The sequence below is a fragment of the Eurypyga helias genome, unplaced genomic scaffold (genome assembly GCF_000690775.1).
Source record: "Eurypyga helias isolate BGI_N326 unplaced genomic scaffold, ASM69077v1 scaffold1012, whole genome shotgun sequence".
NCBI classification, from domain to species: Eukaryota; Metazoa; Chordata; class Aves; order Eurypygiformes; family Eurypygidae; genus Eurypyga; species Eurypyga helias.
In genome coordinates this window covers 16,697-36,847 of record NW_010236431.1, presented here as the reverse complement: position 1 = coordinate 36,847, position 20,151 = coordinate 16,697, and the positions used below count along the sequence as shown (strand labels likewise).

At 43.9% G+C, this 20,151-nt stretch overlaps 1 protein-coding gene across 1 annotated transcript in view; it reads right to left on the bottom strand.

Moving 5' to 3' along the window:
- LOC104506196 (multiple epidermal growth factor-like domains protein 6) overlaps positions 1 to 19,764 on the bottom strand; it is a 66,984-nt gene extending 47,220 nt beyond the window's left edge. The window contains 6 exon segments of the mRNA XM_010147070.1: positions 2,101 to 2,223; positions 4,839 to 4,961; positions 9,563 to 9,728; positions 11,989 to 12,170; positions 17,309 to 17,431; positions 19,668 to 19,764. Coding sequence (XP_010145372.1) covers positions 2,101 to 2,223; positions 4,839 to 4,961; positions 9,563 to 9,728; positions 11,989 to 12,170; positions 17,309 to 17,431; positions 19,668 to 19,764 — 814 coding nt within the window.
- Positions 19,765 to 20,151: the final 387 nt, after the last annotated feature.

The following is a 20,151-nucleotide window of genomic DNA, read 5'->3' as shown; positions in this document are numbered from 1 at the left end:
AAAGAGTTGGGTTCTGCAACACCCACCAAACTGAAATGCCTTCAGTTTTCATAGCAGAGTTCTGTTGCTGAGTCTGAAACAAAACCACAAAGCCAAACAATCCACAGGTGTTGACACTTGGATGTCCCCTTTCATTAGGATGAAAAAATACTTTAAGCTCAGTTATAGAGTTTCTCTTGAAGAATTAGTCAGGTGGTCTTGTTACAGAGCTAGAGAGGAATTAAGTACTTCCAGAAACACCCCAGCTCAGAGTGGCCATCATAGAATGGTTTGGGTTGGAAGGAACCCTAAAGCTCATCCAGTCCCATCCCCCTGCCATGGGCAGGGACACCTTCCACCAGACCAGGTTGCTCCAAGCCTCATCCAGCCTGGCCTTGGACACTTCCAGGGATGGGGCATCCACAGCTTCTCTGGGCAACCTGTCCCAGTGCCTCCCCACCCTCTCGAGGAAGAGCTTTTCCCTGATATCTAATCTAAATCAGATGCGGTGCAGAAGGACAGCATTTGTCTGCTGCCACAGCTCACGGACATGTCTGTCGGTGGCTGTGATCCTGGCCCTTTTTGTGCCCCCGGAGAGCAACCTGCCTGCCGACAATAAATCCAAGTCTATCTGGAAGAGGGTATAAATCAGAAGAACATATATTGCGGGCTGCGTCTCATGCATAGTATGATTATTTGCACCAGGGAGAAGAAATCGAGTCTCCTGTCCAGTGTGTTAAGCTGGGATTTAGGGAAGCCAGTGATAAATGCAGAGTCTGACTTCATATGCTATCTCCATCCTTTACTCTGTCTCAGTTCTTCATCAGTAAAACTGGAATAACAGCTCTTCCCCATGCCACTGGGGAAATGAAAGAATAAACAAAGATTGTAAATTGCTCAAACACTGGGATAATCCTGATCATAAATATATGCAGAATGTTTTTATTTTTATTGTTTGCTCTGTGATATTGTACATAAGGCACAGAGAATCACCATCTCCAGAGATTTGCTGAGCACTGACAAAAAATATTATCAGAAAATCACAATGAAATCTAAGCGATCTAAATCACTTTTTTATCCCTGTAACAGATCGTTTTGCGTCTGTATATTAACTGCATTTCCTTCGCCATTGCACTACTCACAGTTCCCCATCACCTACGAAATAATTCTCCAGGATGTCTCTCGCATAATTGCTTTTTGTTTTTAATGTATGTTAATGCTTTGAAACTGATTTTCATCCTTATTAAGTATTTCTTACACACACATTCTTAAAGAAAGCATTCATTCTCTGGCATGCAGCATATTTTCCTAAGGATTTTTAAAGTTCTTCCACAGTATTATTAGATTGAATGATCTTTGCCCACCTCTGCTAAAATAGGTCATGCTTTTGTCTGCATTCCAGTGAGCTTATGTTAGGTCCATAAGAACACCAACTCTTCCACATCACCTCTTTTATTAATCTAAATTTGCCCTCAAGGACAGCCCAGGAATCACCTATCAAGTAACAGCGTTGGGAGTCAGTCCCCTTACCCAGAAAAGCAGCGTTAAGAAACCCCGCTGGCAAGAGTTAAGTATGTGAGGGAAGACAACAGGGCTCAGCACCATTTTAATTTAGGATATTCTAGTTGTTCCAGCACATTTTTCATCCCAAATCTTGGTTTTTTCTTTTTTTTTTTCCCTTAAAAGCATCTACTTAAACAGTGTCAATTATCACAGGAGAAACATAGGTAAACCTAGACAAAGACAAGAGCAGAGCATCATGTTGGTTTTCTTTTGCAGATCCAGCGTATTAAAAAAACTGGGAAAAGGAGGGCAGGAATGAACACATTTAATAAAATAGCAATATTTTGGTAGCTCTGCAGTAGAATTCACCAGACTCTGAAGAAAAACCAACAGGGCTATTTGCTCTTTGAAATGCAGTTATTAAGGTCTGTGAACACAGGCTTAGGGATGTATCAACCTGCAAAAGCAGCAGTAGCAGAAGATGAAGAAAATAGTATTAAGCTTGAGCTTTTGCATACATTTATTTTGCTGGGAGTGCTAATCCAACCGAATTAGAACCGAAGCGTAGCAGTTTGCAGATAAGACAGCCTGAAACGCGTAGCCGGACGTGTCACTTACGGTAGCACTGCTTTCCATCAGCCCCCAGCTCGAAGCCGGGATTACAGACACAGGTGAAGGATCCCAGAGTGTTCACACAACGATGAGCACACCTGGCTCTCCCTTCCGCACACTCATCAACGTCTGCAAAGCAGAGAGGAAGGCAAAGACATGCGTTTGGATAGTAAAATAAAAAAATAGCATTGCTCTGCAGGTACATGCCTGGATTCCCGAATGTCCGCTGAGAAGGGCGCCTTGATGCAAGCCTACAAATGACAGCAGCTGATGAATGTAGGAACGCCAAACTCACAACATTATTCTCCAACGTGATCTTTTTTTCCGAACACCACTGACCTTGAACCTTTCAACATGAATATTTACCACATCAGACATTGTATTTACAGTATCAGCCAAAGTAGCTTGCTTATTATTCCTGTAACAAGACCGATACCAAAAGAAGCCACATGAACTCACAAAAAGATCTCCCAGAACCCTAAAGTGATCACTAGGTCCTCACAGCCATGATATTTAAATTAACGGAGCAGGAAATATCTGATTGTTTCCTGAATATCAAATGATTTGGGTTAAGCGGTGGCTGGGTCTCAGCAGGTTTGGTGGAGACAGATTTCCTCCATTGCACCCCCAAATCCTGCAGCTTCCTCTACAGTAGCCCAGCAGGGAGGGAGGCACCTACTCCCATCTGAGGGGTTTCACCCTGCCTGTAATAAAAGAAAAAAGGTGAAGAACTGCAGGTGGGGAGACTGTTCTTCACCCAGTTCTCTGTCAATTAGCCTGTTCCTCAGCTCTACGCTCACTAGTCTCTACTTCAAAGCTAAACGCCACCAAAGGCATCCATCGTCCTAAAATCTCAGTGGAGCGTAAAAATAATTTAAAGGAATAATTACTGGGAAAAACCCGCACAAACCCTTACATTAAATACCGTTGCTGAGGAGCACAGCTGCAGAAAACACCAACCTCTGCGCAAAGACTGGCGTTATCTCGCACGTGGCAAACCTCTAACCCACCTCCTGCTCCCTCTCGTTCTGACACCGCGCTTGCAAAATACAGATTGTGCACGGGGTCAGCGTCTCGCGCAGAGCGGAGGACAGCCCGGTGTGCGGCTCCTCACCTTGTGCCGCAGCAAACCGCCTCCTGACGGTTCCTTTCTCCATAGGCGCTGCCATCAGCGCCGCTCTCCCGGCCCCTGGTACTCGAACACAAGTAGCTTGACGCACGCAATCAGCCTACCGGCAAAGAGAGGCCGCAGGCAGTGCAACCACCACACACCGACTCATGAAAATTTCAGGGTAAGTGACAGCTTCTCTGAAGCAGCAATGGGAATAGCTGCTGTTTAGAATGAAATGGGCTATTTCTCCTGTTTCTGTAATTAATTGTCATTTTGCAAGCAGAATATGTTGGCAAACGTTGTAAATGCTCTTCTCTCTTTTTCTGCTTTTCCATATAGAAAAATTGAAGGTTGGAAAACCAAACGACAGCTACCATCCTGCACGTGTTTCTCCATATCCTGAAAACACAGCTAATCGCTAAAGCATGACACCTTAGCTGCCTTCTGTCTCCCTCTAACTTGGTTTCCAAAGAGTCAAATACCAGCTCGAGCTTGGCAAAAGACCTAGAAATTATTCAACGAGAAGAAAAACCCCAGTAACTGTATAACCATGGTAAGACACGATGCTTAATGACTCAAAAGACTGTTGCCACGAGGTCGGGAAGAAAATTTGTTCCACTATATAACACTGCAAGTGTCCTAATGCTTTAGTTTATACATAAATTAACAGGACTGTCAACGTGTATCTGAGATGAAATGAGTAGCATGCTGACCCTGGTACTAAACCCACTGCTGTTGCCATCTATTAATCATCAGCAAATTGTCTACAATTCTTGAAAATATTCTGCTTTTTCAGTAACCTTATTCATGAGTAACCCCAGTGAGAGGTGGGAATCACTGCGATGCGCAATGCTACTCACAGAAGGACAAGTGAGAAAATACCCAGGGTAAGAACTGAGTTTTGCACTGCACCCAGGTCTCTCTACAGATAAGGCAACAATATAAGTATTGGCAAAATTTTGGCCACGTTTTCAAAAGTTTAGAATTAGTGTCTGCATATGTACCCTGAACCTGACAAGGGTGTTAATCTGTGCACCATGAAGTCCACAGCTGCTCTGCACTTCCTAAAACTGATAAACTATCTAGCTTTCAAGCACCATATTGAAAGAGAAAAGCAAGGTACTTTGGCCTCTACTTCCCCCACATTGTGGATCAGAAATCCTTTAGATCCTTTTGAAAATCCCAGACTAAATACAGGATTTCAGAAATCAACTTTAAGCTCTTTGTGGAAATTTTAGACTTCATGATTTCTTCCTTCACAGTAGTTTCTCTATTAATATGGAAACAGTTCTTCAGCTAAAATGCCTTTTTGAATTCTAAATAGGTTTTCAGTGACCTGGTTCAGGGTGTTACTTGAACCAATTTTCCAGGAGCTGTATCTGGGGCATTATTTTAAAGGGACCCTACACTACAGCACCCACATTGCTAGAAAGCATGATTTAAGAGATCACAGAGTAATTTTCATTACTAAAGTGGTCCTTCAAGACTATCAGCTGACATAAATATCAGAGAGAAATGCTGTTTCAAAATGCATATGCACATTTGTATAACACATTCCTTTCCCTTCAAAGCTCGGTAAGCCAGAGCGCTGATTAATATCCTTCTTCCCAATAAATAGTCCACAGTTTCTTACCTAAACAGGACTTTTTGTCTGCAGAAAGATAATGCCCTGGGTGACACTCGCACTCTGCAATTCCTCTCTCATTTTGACAGATTTGTGAGCAGCCTCCATTCCCACTTGTGCAAGGGTCTATCACTGAAACCAATTAGAGCACACTGTCAACTTAAAGGTCGCGGTTTTGTCTGAAAACGGTCTTACCTGCCATCGTTACAACTAACAACGAAGATTACTGGAGCTGTAAGAGACTAGAAAAAAAATGTATCTGACAGAATTTGGTGTAAGGTAAAGCTGTTGTTTCTCTGTAAGCTATTTTCTCGGGTACTGGACAGCATTTTTCATCGAGCAGCAACGTTAAACAGTAGGACACTGGGCTTGTATTACACCTTGGAAACAGGACAAGAAAAGCACATTTTATCCTTGTTTTGCTATAACTGAGCAGATTTCGAGAGTGGCTCTAAACAATAGCAATTAGCACTCCAATACGTGCGAGCTCATAAACACACACAGTGGTGGAGTTCGCCACGGAACAATGTGTATTTAAAAGTCTCCAGAGGAAATAAATGCTGAAGAGCCCCCAAAGACCTCCTCTCTCAGTCTTAAAACATATGCCATTCATGATGTACATGAAGGTTTTTTCTATTTTTGAACAATAATGTACCATTTCAAGGATAAGCCGCTCTAAGTAGCAAGTACTTAGAAGCACTACTTATAAAGTATGTGCCCAAGTCTCCACCTCAAAGATTTCAGTGTGGTTTATGGGTTTATTTCAGGAACACATAACTTGTGGAAGCATACTGATATATTTGCCCAAATAAAGACTTAGCACACATAAAAATAGACCTATTGGGACTGTTTGGACACATCTGATTTGGATTAAGAGCCTGAGTTTTCCTACCAAACTCTGATATTCTACACAAGGTTTAGGTTTCAGTGGGGAGTACTAGTTATACTAACATGCTGGTGAATCACGTGATATAGGCAAATTTGGAGGAGACATTTGAAAATGTGTCCTCTAGAGTTCTGCTTGGTTTCAAATAAAGCTTTTAAAAAGTTAAACTTATTTCCTCCTTTCAATTCAAGCTCTAATTCCATTTTAGCGTTTAACTAACTCCTGTCTGATTTGAGATATTTGACTAGTATTCCTCACTCGCCTCCAGCCCACCATCTCCTTCACTGGCCATCTCAAGCTCTGCACAAGCCAACTTCGACAGAAGCAGGAGGAAAATTGACATCAGTTCAATGGCAATGGAGTCAGGGTGTCTGTAACCCTGGGGAAGGGATGAAGGTCTTTTCCTCTAGGTCCTGCTGCTTTGCTCTTCCAGTACCTATCCACATACACATATAGAGCTATGTGGGAGAAGGGAATAGGAAAGACCTCTATTTTATGTGGAGACATTTAAATACAGGGTGGATTTTCACTTTTCCACATAGGCAGTGGCATTTCCTGCCACTATTCGGCAAAGGAGGACGTTGCCCCAGAACACCTCCAAATTCCCTTGCTTCACCCTCCTGGTATCTCAACCATTCAAGTCTGCAGGCTGAGAGTTTGACTTGACGGCGTAAAAAATAACAAAAGAAAAATCACTGTTATGGATGTAGAACTGAAATTTTCTGTTGGGCTTTCAAGACGATAGGTTGCAAATAGGTTTCCAAGGGACAGCAGCCCTTCATCCTACGAGACACTTTGAAGGCTGACAACTTGGCTCTGCAGTTCGACAATTTGCCGTCTACAAAGGATTTAGCTTCAAGCAAGAACTCATTCCTTGCTGATATGAAATACTGAGTTATTTGCTGATTCTTTTTCTATTTGGATAAATTAAATGAAATCACTATCAAAGTGCATCTGTTAAACCTGCATATTATAAAGGTTTTCAGAGCATCTAAAGCTTTAATTTGGGAGTGATTACAGCATAGCTTAAAACTTGTAATACTCTGTGACATGACAACAAGCAAACAACAAATTACAGGGTAGATGTTAGTAAAACATAGTAATTTGAATAAAGATAGCAGCCTTGGAAGTCCCTAGACAAGATAAAAGTTGGTAAAGGGAACATCTTCAGGACATAAGGCAACCAGTGATTGACTTGTTTTCCAGTGGCATATCTGTTCCTTCCTGTTACAGGCAGGTTCCAGGAAAAGCTAAAAATAACTCATTAGTATTCTTTTTCTTAAATATTTGGCTCTTATTGTTTGACTTAAGAACTGTAGTGGATATCTGATTCCATCCTACGCAGCTCTATTCCAAGCTGTTAAAGACTATGGCAAAACATTTACTGGAACTGATTTCCTGGATGTCCTGGAAGCTCATCTGAAAAAGCCAGTGATGGGATGGCAGCAGCATTCTTGAAGTGTGAGTATGGGCTCTGCAAGTGCTGTGGATCCTTCCAGACCTTCACGGCAAGGCTGTAAAGGACAGGGTCTCCAGCCCTACCTGCCACAATCTCCAGAGCACCTAAAGGAAGGGAATTGGGCCTTATCAAGTTAATTTTCTTGCTCACAGTAACCATGACTTGCCACTTCATATTTTCTGCAGTGTAAAGGAGAAAAATTTCCTTCTCATGGCAGGGAAGGTTAGGGGTGGAAACAGCACTAACTTACAGAAGGGAAACACAAAGCGGTTTGAGAAAGGCACCCCTTCTTACCATCCCTGGATAACCCAACAAGGAATTTCACTCTAGCAGACATCTTACATCGCCCATTCTCTTACACAAGTATCACAGCCACTGCTGATCGCATCCATCCATGCCTCATCCCCGGAGCAGCTATCTCACCACATGGGCTGATGCCACACCACTCCAGCCCATCGGTTTGCCTCCATGCTGAAGGCTGCACCACCCTGCTAGGCTCGGGTGCTTCTGTACAACCTTTCAGGCCTACGGGGTGCAGCATTAGCTCCCAAGGAGTCAGCAGGGATAGCTCCACACGTGCAGCACAGCTATGCCAGCTGCAGTGAATACCCTCCTCACAACCCTGTAGTTTCTCCGTCCAAATGACTGCTACACCAGCTATCCTTTCTGGTTGGAAATTAAAAGCAGCCAAGCTCATGTCCTCCCCCTTTTCTACTGAAAACATCTTTAATTGCCAACCCAAATGTATTCATGGCCACTTTATGCTCATTCGTCCCTGTAAAAATCTTGTCCATTGGCTTAACTAGCACTATTGTCTCCCAGGCCTGACTTATTTATGGGAGAAAAGCATCCTACTCAGTCTTCATTTTGCCAGCTGAGCTCCCCTTGAGAGAGAGATTCTCCTTCCTCTGACCACAGCTGTTCTCCTGGGGAGGCTGCACTATTACATTTTGATTTACACCACCCTGAACACAGGTAACCACGCGCACAGGTGAACTCCAGAGAAGGTTTCACCCACACACAGAGTTGACCTTACCCCTTCTGACCGTTCAGTAATTACTGGCTGGTGACGAACTGCTGCCTTCAGTGGGTGACCAACCCTCACCAGCTGCACAATACGAGGGAGTGAACAGCCATGGCTGGCTGTGGGATAACAAAACCTCACTAATTAGGGACCAAGCCTGCTCGTTTTGCTGCTGAGCTGAACCAGTTGCTGGAGGCTGAGATAGAGCATGAAGTGGCATATGAAGGTTTGAACTGCTGCATGGCATCCCAGGACCACTCCCACCCGACTGGGCATCGCCGCACTCAGACCCTGCTGAGCCAACCTCTATTCCACCACAACACCATAAAAACAGCAAGAAGTTTTACACAGGGGTCTGCATGCCCAGCTGCCCTCGCCAAGGACACCTTGACTGCCAGAGGCAGCGGAGGAGCCATGAGAGGTTTGGAAATAGGCTGGAGAACAGCAGAGGAAGGTCTCTGATGTCCCGTCCCTGCTAACATTCCCGTTTTCCAACTCTTTCTGACAAACTCAGGGGCAAAATGCAACCACCCTGCAAGAGATGGAGAGGAGAGCTGGGATGCTCGCTGAAGCGCAGCGTGTGCAGTCTCAGCGGAGGGCAGGACTTGGGGAGGCGAAATCCGAAGGCCAAGCACTCGTTGCACACAGCATGAGTTGGAAGCAAGCTGAACAGCAGGATTTACTTACACTTTATACACAGCATATAAAATCTCTGAGCAGAAGACGAGCCATATGGAAACGGTTTTGTGACAGGAATTTTAGCTCAATAAATCCATAAATTTGGCCCTATCTTTCTCTGGCATATCCAAGGGTACCATGTGCGTGCGCTTGTGTTGGGGAAGGAGGGGGGTGCCTTAAAAACTGATGAATATGTTAAGATATATGAGGAAAAAAAACCCAACAATCAAACCCAAAGGTAGCATTTCTATTCTGCTTCTGAGAGTGTTTGCTTAGAAACCTGAAGGGGAGGGTGAATGAATCAGACTGAGATGAGGAGCAACATAAGCCAAAAGCAGATAAAGAAAAGACTTTATGTGGAAGTTACAAAGGCCAATTCTATACACAGCTTGATGAGTAACAAAATGTTAGAATTAAAACATGATTAAGTTCCTAACCTATATCATCACCGTTAGTGTGCAATGAACAGCCAGGGGTCTACAAGGCCAAAATCTTGCTCAAAGCTGTGATTCAATGTGAACTTCACACCTCAAACGTGTTGTTTTAATCCTGTTAATAAGCCATTCCTAAAGCTGGTTTTGGCAAGCAAGGTGAAATACGAATAAATACGGTGATCCAAAGCACTATCCTGGGGTCTTTTAAATCGCCTTTAATGTGCATCTCCAGGCAGGTAGCGCAGGACTTACCTTCACAGGATTTGGCATCCCCCTTCAGCTGGTAGCCTGGCCGGCACTGGCACTTGTAGCGGTCTTCACCGAGCTGAACGCACTCCTGCTCGCAGCCCCCCTTGTTAATGCTGCAGGAATTGACAGCTGGAACCAAAGAAGCATTGAAGGAACGCATGTCAACAACCTAGCAAACTTATTGCCTATTTAAATACATAAATGACAGCAAAAATAGACAACCCCATGCCTTTCACAACCTTGCTGAACAGCTTTCATAAATGCACCTGTCCCCATCCCCTGCGTGATTCCTCTCCCGTGCACTTACGGTGCCGGTTTGACACGGTGTCCCACATCGGCAAAGGCCTGCGAGTCAGCGAGAGGCAGGTGAGATCTAAGAGCCACAGTGCTGACTGAAGTACAGCCACCCTTTGATCTGACAGCAGCAGAGCACCCGGGAATCCACAGAGGTAAGGAGGGGAAGGAAAAGAGCAGCCCCACTGGTACTAGCCTATCGGGGTTTTTTTTCTGTCCCTGCTATCGTTGATTTAAAAAAAAAAAAAAAAAGAAGAATGTGCCTTTCAGGCCAATTTCCTCAGCCTCATGCATAGGAAGCTACAAAGGACAGGAGTCACAAGCTCCACAGGACAGACTTGTAAAGTAGACTTGCTCCTTAGAACATCTCTAAAGATGTTTTTTCTTTTACCCATGAAAATTAATATTCTTTTTTGTTCACCATATATCTCCGGCCTCTGGAGAAACATTTCTCCTCCTGCCAAAATACATTAACACACACCCACACCTATTCGCACACTGCATATAAAAATAAGATCGATCGTTTGAACCTGTTATTGTGCTGTATGAATGTAAGTGTGAGAGTGTGCATGACGGCATCTATATATATTTTAACAGCAGGGAGGTATTATGTTCTCCATCAGTATCTGGGATACTATCTGGTTCTTCACAGAAGGCATGAAACTCTGGATCCAGTGAACTCTGGACCCTCACTCCAAGACAGACACTGAGGGGCTGGAGCATGTCCGGAGAAGTGAAGTACGTGTGGATGTTTTAAGTACGTGTGTTGATGCTATAGGTATGCGTGCTTAGAAAGGCATCGGTTATGTTTACAAGGGTTATTGCATACAAAATATCTTCCCTCTCAGCCATCGGGGTGTGAATGAGCACTTGGGGAAAAATATCACTGAACGTACCCTGTCCTTCTAATCTTCTCCAGATATCTATGATTGCACCAAGGAAGGTTTAAGTTGGGTATTAGGAAAAATTTCTTCACTGAAAGAGCTGTCAGGCATTGGAATGGGCTGCCCAGGGAGGTGGTGGTGCTCCAGTCACCATCCCTGGAGGCATTTGAGGTGTGTGGACAAGGTGCTTAGGGACATGGTTTAGTGGTATTATTAGCAGTGTTGCCCTAAGGGTTGGCCCTGATGATCCTAAAGGTCTTTTCCAACCTAACAGATTCTGTGATTCTACTCTATAATTCTAAGTCAGCAAAGAGATTTGACATTTATTTTTATGTCTATTAATTCATTTATCTGTAATAGACATTAAGAGAACATGAGCCACAAAAGCTGCAGGATGCATTTCACCCTATGTTGCCAATTAGAAAAACTTAGTTTGTGCAGTCAAGTATGTGTTAACAAGACAAAGAAAAGCAGGTTTTTACATTATCACGGAAGCATGCACAGTAGCAGCTAGGAGACACCTCGCTGCACACTGCGCCTGACCCCCGCTGCTGGTCCCCACCTCTGCCCGCAAACCTCCCGCCCCGCTAGCCACGTAACTTGAAAGCAGCTCGATTGCTACACGGGAGACAGCAGACCCAATACACTCAAAGCTTCCCACGTGCTCTCCGTTTGTATCCAAAGACCTGTTTTTTAGCAAGAATATTCTAATAAAGTGAAAATATTTCAGAACATGAAAACCACCTTAAATCAGCTCCAAGTGAGAGAATATACATCTCGATTTTTTTAAAGTGCCATTTTCTCCCTCCTTTTGTGGGCATAAGCCAGTTTGGATGGAAGGGGAGATAAGAAGCAACCTCCCATAACGAGGATTTTGGAGCCAGAAGGGGTGGGGGTGAAACGCTGCGCCGAGAGCTTGCGGCAGCGGGGCTGTGCAGCCCTGCACGGGGATCTGCCGGGGAGTGAGGGATGAGGGATTACTGCCGAGCGGCCACGGCCAGGTTCATCGCGCCTGCTGCCAAGGCATGGCGCGGGCTACGTGAGAGGAGGTGCCAGACTGAACGAGAAGAGCCGCCGGGGAAGGAACAGCACACCAGGCACCGGCAACACATCTTGGATCAGGAAAAAGGAGAGATTTGGCATGTCACGAGCCTAATTCCACCTCTCGTAAAAGGGGCTCGAGGTTGGAGGCCTGAGCACACGTATGGGCCTCTGGCAGGAATATGGCATGCCCTCCACTCTGAGATTTACTCTTGAAGTTTGGTAGAAAACCAGCCCCGCTGTAGAGTCCTGACAGGCACAGGGGTACGGGCCTGGCCCCAGCTCTTTGCGGGGTGCCTGGGCATAACGCCTGGCAATGCTGAGCAGGGGCCGCAGCACGCCAGGAAGGGGGAAGGAGATGGGAGGTATCATGAAGGAAAGACAAGGATCTGCTGATGGTTGAGAAACAAAACAATTCTCATACCGTTATTTTTTATAATAATGGTCATATTTGTACAAAAAACCCAGAGTATGAAGCCATAGTTAGATGTTTACATAGCAACCAGGGGGTTAGAACATGCAGTCTCTTCAAACCTATGCTTTCTATCACCTTAAATCCAACCTTATCAATGACAAGATACGTAAATTCAGACATACTGTGCTTTTACTTATGTGGATTATAGATTTGGAGCGATACTGTCTTTGTTACTTCTTCAATGTTCAAAAGTCTCCATAAAAACCTGCATCTCAACAGCTTTTATACATAAGGCAGACATCAAAGATAACCGCTGGCACCCGAGATGAATCAGGCTCTAAAGACTGCACTCTGCTTTCAGTTCTAGGAGTTCAAACGAGAATAAATTCCAGTGAAGACAACAAATTTACATCAATCCAAATAACGCATCCCAATACCACAATAAACATGTTCTCTGTCTGAGACTCTGCTTTCCAGACACCAGTCAGTTAAACTTTAATAAAGTTAAATACATTACATTAAAATAATAGAGGCATTAAAACCAGAAAAAAATGGACTGTGTCGCCTTTGCATTTACTGATTAAATAATTTGTAGTGAACCTACACCCTGGCAGGTATATGTAAAAATTAATTCAGTATTGAGCAAAATTTGTGGGACCAAAAGGCAAAGGAAAAAAGGAGCATTGAGAAAGATGGGATTTTGGCATGGCACAAAGTATTTAACTAGCGTGTGAAAGTAATCGCTGAACAAGGCAGCCCATTTTAGAGGCTCTTTGCCTTAGAGTACAAGCAGAAGTTTCTAATGAGAGTAGGAGAAATGACCAACTAGAAATAGATTTCTCCAAATCATGTATTTTGAGGGTCTTATTACCGGTGGAGGGATGGACCACCAGCACTTAGTCCAGATCCCAAAATCACAGTGATGATGTGGTTGGAAGACTGGACTTACTGGAAAGAGCTTGTGACAGAGGTTCAGTAATGTTCCATGCAATCGCATCAGAAAGTAGCTTATCCCAGGTTTTTGACTCTTCAGATGCAGGCTGAATATCTTATAAGCAGATAGATCCACTTCCTTATGTATGGGAGACTTCCAAGCCATCAAGGCTGCAAAATCTGCTTCCCCTCAAGTGATTTTGGCACTTTTGCTCCCAGAAACAGAGGGTTGCCAAAAGAGAAAAAGACGATGTAGAAAGAATGAACATAAGAAATCTGGGCTGGGTTCATCTGAAAAGCCTGTCTAAAGGGATTCTTGTTCCTTATTTCTGCAGGTGAGATAATCACCTTGCATAAATGGCTTGTTTCCAGAACGTTTTTATTCTTAGTATATGGGAGAGATCGTTACTTCCTCTAAAGTATCCACAGAAGAAATATTACAGCTAATGCAAACCCTGTCTGAAACGCTAGCTGTTCTGCTTAGCTGCACTGGGTGAAGAGGTGTGCATTACTGGGTTCACTTCTTGATCATACGAGTGCACCAAACTGAATGTGTAAACTGGTGCAGCAGAAGAGGCAAACGCTCAGTCCCCAACAGCCAGTGCAAGCAGTTAGTGCCCAAATCCCGAAGCTAGGGACTCCTGGGATTATATGAAATGCTTCTCTCTGTCCTCATCAATTAGTAACTGTCTTGTGCTCTATTGCATGAGTGCTTATTATATCCATTCATTTTGGTGTCGTATCTAAACAGCTGAAGCAGAGCTCCATACCCTCTGCTCAGTATTGTGTATATCCATTATCATGATAGCAGTTCTCTCTGAAACTTACTCCTGTCTCTCATCTTAGGAGATATTTCTGTTTCTCCTCAATAATTTCTGAGATACTGCAAACCGAACCGAACATCATATTAAGTATTTTTAATAACTTCCTGTAAATACATACATCTGTGAAATGAAACTTGCTTTCTGATAATGTTCATAGCTGGACAACTCCAAACCAAGCTTCTTGATTACTTGTGCCATGAGAAGACTTCACTATTCTACATCCGCAGGAGGTTTCACAAATTACACAGGTAAACTCATTTAACTGCCACCATACCTACTTTTTGCAGTTATCATCCAGTTCTCTCCCTCTTTTCCCCCCACCAAAAGCCACTTCAGTCTGTTTTCATATGAAATTCCCTCGCCACAGCTGGAAATAAGACTGTTCAGCCAGAATAACATAACTCAAAGTTCACACCTTTCACTTCAGGGTCTTTCCTGGTCAGGTTTGATCAGAGAGATGGATCTCTCTTTTCTTTTAATTCACAGAAAACCACTAGTGTTTCTTGCTACATATGAACCATTCTGCTTATACATTATTTTCTCTCACACCAGTGTCCTTACCCATTACTTCTCCAGCTAAGAGAATTAAGAATAGATTGAGACTTTGCCTTATTTTTAATTGCAGTGGATTACCCAAACACTGCAAGTCTCTGTACGTAGTAAACTCAAACGGGTAAGTTCTTTAAATAAAAAACATTATTCCCACAGCTTGAGCACTGGTACATCTTGTGTTCTAGTCGCATCAGTAAATTTACTGCTGTGATAATACCAGGAATGACTGATGACATATTTGGCTGATTTTAAGCACAACCAAGGGACTTTGTGCAAGAACAGAGACAATGACCAAACTGTGAGTGAACTCATTCTGCAGATGTGGTCTGACCATACACGACTGTTCTTCTCATATTACCTAAAACCAGGCTTAAAAGTCCAAACAAATGACGTCCTCTTCTTCTTCCCAAATGACAGAACATTTTAATCCTTTTTGCAGAATTCAACCACCTGACTTGTACACCGATTTAAGTGTAACACAGGGACTGCATTTTGTTACTATTATTTTTAGGAAGATGCAGAATTAACTGTCTCTCCTGCTTCAGGGCTCAGAGTCCAACCAGAGAAACAGTGTTTATTCCTAACGGCAGAGCTGCTAATCCCTTCAATCAGCACAAAACCAGGTATCGTGTCACCAAACCAGCCGAACCGCTGAGTTCCACAGTGCTCAGTTCCATGAGCATGCGGAGGATAACTCCATACTGTAAACCAATGGCTTTTGTCTGAAAAGCAAGGTATAGCCTTTAAGATCATATCCACATTCTTCCTACTGTTTTCTAATGCCTGTTTCTTGGAATGGGATTGCTCTGACCTGCAGTAGATGTCTGTCAGTACAACTGGGAGCTTAGCAGAGCAGTTGCAGAGATGCGACCTGCAGCCAGCCCATGCTCTATATTTTATGTCGTGCATCCACACACAAGCATTCAGGACTGAAGATCTTCAATATGGGAGATTTAAAACTAATGTAAAGAAAGGCACTCCATTTGGATGGCATTTTCTTTTGTTATTAGCTCTCATGTAGATTTTTTTGCTTGGCTGTGCCATGGAGGAGTGCAGCATGGGTTCTGCTGAGCAAAGTAAGGGAAACTGGGTATCAGTTGTAATGGAGATGTTACAAACATTGGTGGACGAAAAGCTGGACATGAGCCGGCAGTGTGAGCTGGCAGTCCAGAAAGCCCACTGTAACCTGGGCTGTGTCAGAGAAGTGTGACCAGCAGGTCGAGGAAGGGGATTCTGCCCCTGTACTCTGCTCTCGTGAGACCCCACCTGGAGTTCTGTGTCCAGCTGTGGAGCCCCCAACATAAGGAGGATATAGACCAGTTGGAGCGAGTCCAGAGGAGGCCACGAAGATGCTCAGAGGGCTGGAGCCCCTCTGCTATGGGGACAGGCTGTGAGAGTTGGGCTTGTTCAGCCTGGAGAAGAGAAGCCTCCAGGGAGACCTTATAGCACCTTCCAGTACCTGAAGGGGCTACAAGGAACCGGGGAGGGGGGCGGGACAGACTTTGTACAAGGGCCTGTAGTGACAGAACAAGGGGTAACAGGTTTAAATTGAAAGTGGGGAGGTTTAGATTAGATATCAGGAAGAAGTTCTTCCTGGAAAGGGTGGTGAGGCACTGGGACAGGTTGCCCAGAGAAGCTGTGGGTGCCCCATCCCTGGCCATCTTCAAGGCCAGGCTGGATGAGGCTTGGAGCAATTTGGTCTAGTGGAAGGTGTCCCTGCCCATGGCAGGGGGGGTGGAACTGGATGATCTTTAAGGTCCCTTCCAACCCAAACCATTCTACGATTCTATGAAACAGGACTGCAGCAGATTAAGATGCAATACCAATTTACAGGAGTGGTGCCACCACTTAAAGGAATGGATAAAAGGGCATAGGACCACTGTGGGAACAAGGAACTTTTGCTAATCTATAGCACCCTAATTATCACAGCCCACAGCATGAGCAGAATATCAGGAAAAGTACTCAAAACTCTCAGCTTCACATGCACAGGCAACTCCTGCATGAGCTAAAAGGATTAGCACAAACTGAACGTTCATGTAATATGCCTTGGAGGAGAGTTTTCAACCCACCCCATGCGTACTTCTCATCGTGCCTAATAACTAGGATGTAAAACAGACCCAAGCAGACAGATCTGCATTGCTGTTTAACCTAAAAAATTCAACACACAGCAAAGGCTGAAGAGATGAAGGGTAGGGCTGCTTCTCTTCCTCACTCTCTGGAAACCAGAGAAGACCTCTGAGCACATATGTAATATTTCATTAGCCTTTTAAAGCTTCCTCTCTAATCACCAGTCCATAGCACCATATTCTCAAATGTACTGTAGTAATTCACAAATTTGTCTCTGCTCACCATAACAAAGTCACAGAGATTTTACTTCATCATCTCACTCCTCACACCCGCTTTAATATCCTCTTGACTCTGCTCATGCCACCACCTGGGAAAGCTCACAGGGTCCCAGCCCAGGCAGTCTGATGGAGATGCTCCCCTACTGCAGGCTGGGTTAAAACCAACTTCAGGCTGGCAACGACCTTTCACTTGGTCTTCATCACTGAAGAAACAAGCTGTGCATTTTGGGATCGGTGTTCTGCCAGGCAGCTGTGGGTATATTTCACTATCTGCTCTTTGTATCTCTTCAGAAAAAACAGGCAAAAACTAAAAAAGGACGAGCAATGGGGGCAGGAAAGCCCAGGGCAGTGCAGGAACATGCAGAGGGGTGTGAGGCAAAGAAAAAACGTTTAGAATTGGAAAACCATTCAGAGAAAATCATGTCGTGAAGTACGCGAAGCGCTTGTTCATGTTTATGTACCTATGCAAGTGCGTCCATCGGCGTGGAGCCTGTATCCCACCTGGCACTGGCAGTGGAAGGAGCCGTGCGTGTTGACGCAGCCTTGCTGGCAGCCACCGTTCACCACCGCACACTCGTCCACATCTGGGGAAGGAAAGCAGACAACAAGAATTAGGAGACAGCCTCAGCAAAGACATACCCTAGTTTTGGATGGTACGTAGCTCATAATAATGCAACCCTTACATTCAGACTGGGGTTTTGTTTACTTCGCTTCTGTGCTGTAAACAGAGCAAAGAAAATTGAAATTTTATGGTGTTTTCCAAAGTTCCCGCAGGCACTGCCTCTGTAGTCTCTACTTCTGAAGCTCTTGTTAATTAGAGTGATCTGTGACATAGCTGTTTCCCCAGGGCCTAGAGAAAAATACAGGGAAAGAATCAGGGCAAGATAACACATCTGAGCTTGTAGGTACCACTGGTCAAACATTTTGCCTTTGTAGAAATCTGCTGTATGAAGGTTTCCTTTTCCATCAGGTCTTTAATCATATTAGCAGGTGCTCTTGAGGATACAAGCACATACAACCGACATAAATGGAAAAAAGCCACGCAAGAGCGGAGCCCGTGCTCTCAATCAGCATTACAGTTGCAACCACCGAATACACAGACAGCCTAGACATCACATTTAAAAAGAACGATGATTGTTGCCATATTTTCTGTGACTCTTGTCCCATGGGCTTCCTGGTGTTCACCTGAACATTCCAAATCACCTTCTTGGATGGCCTCCCTGAAAAAGTATGTGACCTTCTGATGATACCTTTTCTGAATCCAGGCAGGTATCTTTCCATATATTACATTTTAGGGGATTATATTCAGTCAAATGAAAGAGGGAAATTAGCATTAAATAAGCTTGAGAATGCTGCTGTAACATTGCATCTAGAAACGATGGAGAGTGGTGGACCAAAAAAAAAAAAAAAAAAAAAAGATCAAGAAAAGTTGAGTTAAACAGGTGAAAGTTCAAAACATCCACAAAAATGAATTTCCAGAAGTACCACATAAGCCGTTTCTGAACCTTTTCAGCAACACTGGGCTACTGTAAATAGCACTTGATTGGCATGTTGACACCATTGCTTGAAAATCAACATGGAAGTCATTGGAAATAAGGGTCAGTTAGTCCATTCCCTGACAGAACTGCACCTGGTGGATGTTTGTCTAGAATTTTGCTGGCCTTAACAGTCTCCAGGGATGGCAACTCCACCTCCCTCCATCTCACCCAGGACGACGCTGGTACCAAATTATCCTGATCACCAAAGACATTGTCTTCTTGCCAAAGCCAAACCTCCCTTCTGCAACAGGCATCATAAAGCCTCCCCCTTTCAAGATTAAAGACTCATTAACTTAATTGCTCTATAGATCACGTGCTCAAATCATCCAAGGGATTTCCCCACCCAAGAGGGTATGGATGGGGAGACTGGGATTTAAAGATAAAAAAAAGAAATGGCTGTAAGGAGAGGCAAGTCTGTGATTGCTGCAGCGGGGAAGCGAGCTGGCAGCGGAGCAGAACACGGCAACACAAAGGGTTTCCCCCCAAATACTGCACTTGAGGAACAAGGGGTCTGGTCTGCATATTTTTGCTGTTGGTATATCTGCTTTGCATTTAGCACTCATGGTTTATATATGTTTTAATGCTTTTATGTTTATTCTGTTTTAGAAAATCTAATCAAAATTAAATGAAAAAGGAAGTTTTAAAGATGCCTTGGAAGCGCACCATGTCCTGGTCCTAAGGAAATGTATTTATAAAGTTACATTTTAATACTTCACATGTGAATTTCACTCACCTAAAATGAGGTCCTGGTGTTGACTAGTGTTTAAATTCAGACCATTTGCTAACGTGTGCCACTTTTTAATTCTTCTGCTATATTTACTGTTTTATTAGACCGTATACTACATACATTTCCTACTGCCTGGAGACATCTGGCATATTCTTTTAAAAGAGAAGTTCTGGGGGTTTTCTTAATATAAACAGTAAACAGAAAATGTTATTCATCTTGTTGAATTCTACACTGGTAAGAAATAGCCTGCTGAAAAACATCAGGATGAAATCAGAACCAGGGAACTATTTGTCTTGAGCGTCACAGAAATAAAATAATCAAAAAGGCTCTGAAAAAAACAAGGAAGGAGCTGAACTGTACAGTACACCACATTCTAGTATTTATACCTCCAGAAACTAAAATACTGGAAGCTTCAATATATTAATTTTATAGGCTACAATCAGCTGCTGAATTTCTCAAATATACCACATATAATTTTAAGTTAGGATATCAGCACTTGCAAACGAGAAAAAAACCATACAGCTAATGAAAACGAGCAGTTGGACTTGGCCCTACCTGGACATTTAAAGAAGTGGCTTGGTTTACAGGGGAGCTCTGCACCCAGCAGCTCCCCCACCCGCTGCAGCTCTTCTTTCAACCGCACATCCCTCATGTCGGCACATCCCGAAAGGCCATAAGGCAATTACATTACTGACAGGCAATATAATTAAATGAAAAATTAGAGACCCTACAAGACTTGTACATACAAGCTGTGCCCAACCCCACTCCGAGATTCCCCGCAGCAAGCAGGGAAATACCAGAGGCGAGAACAACAAGCCCGCGACACGAGTCCACAACCGTCTGCCCCGGATGCCACGTGAGCGGCAAGTTTGTTGATGGACGACCCCTTCTAGTCTCAGCCCTTCTCTGCAAAATCAATATTTTAAGGATTATATGTTGAAGGATTCCTTCACGTACTACGGAGATAATCAAGAAAAATGCAACACAGTCGCCTTCCAATGTCTCCTACATCTCAAGGCCAGGAAACAACTTTGCCCCA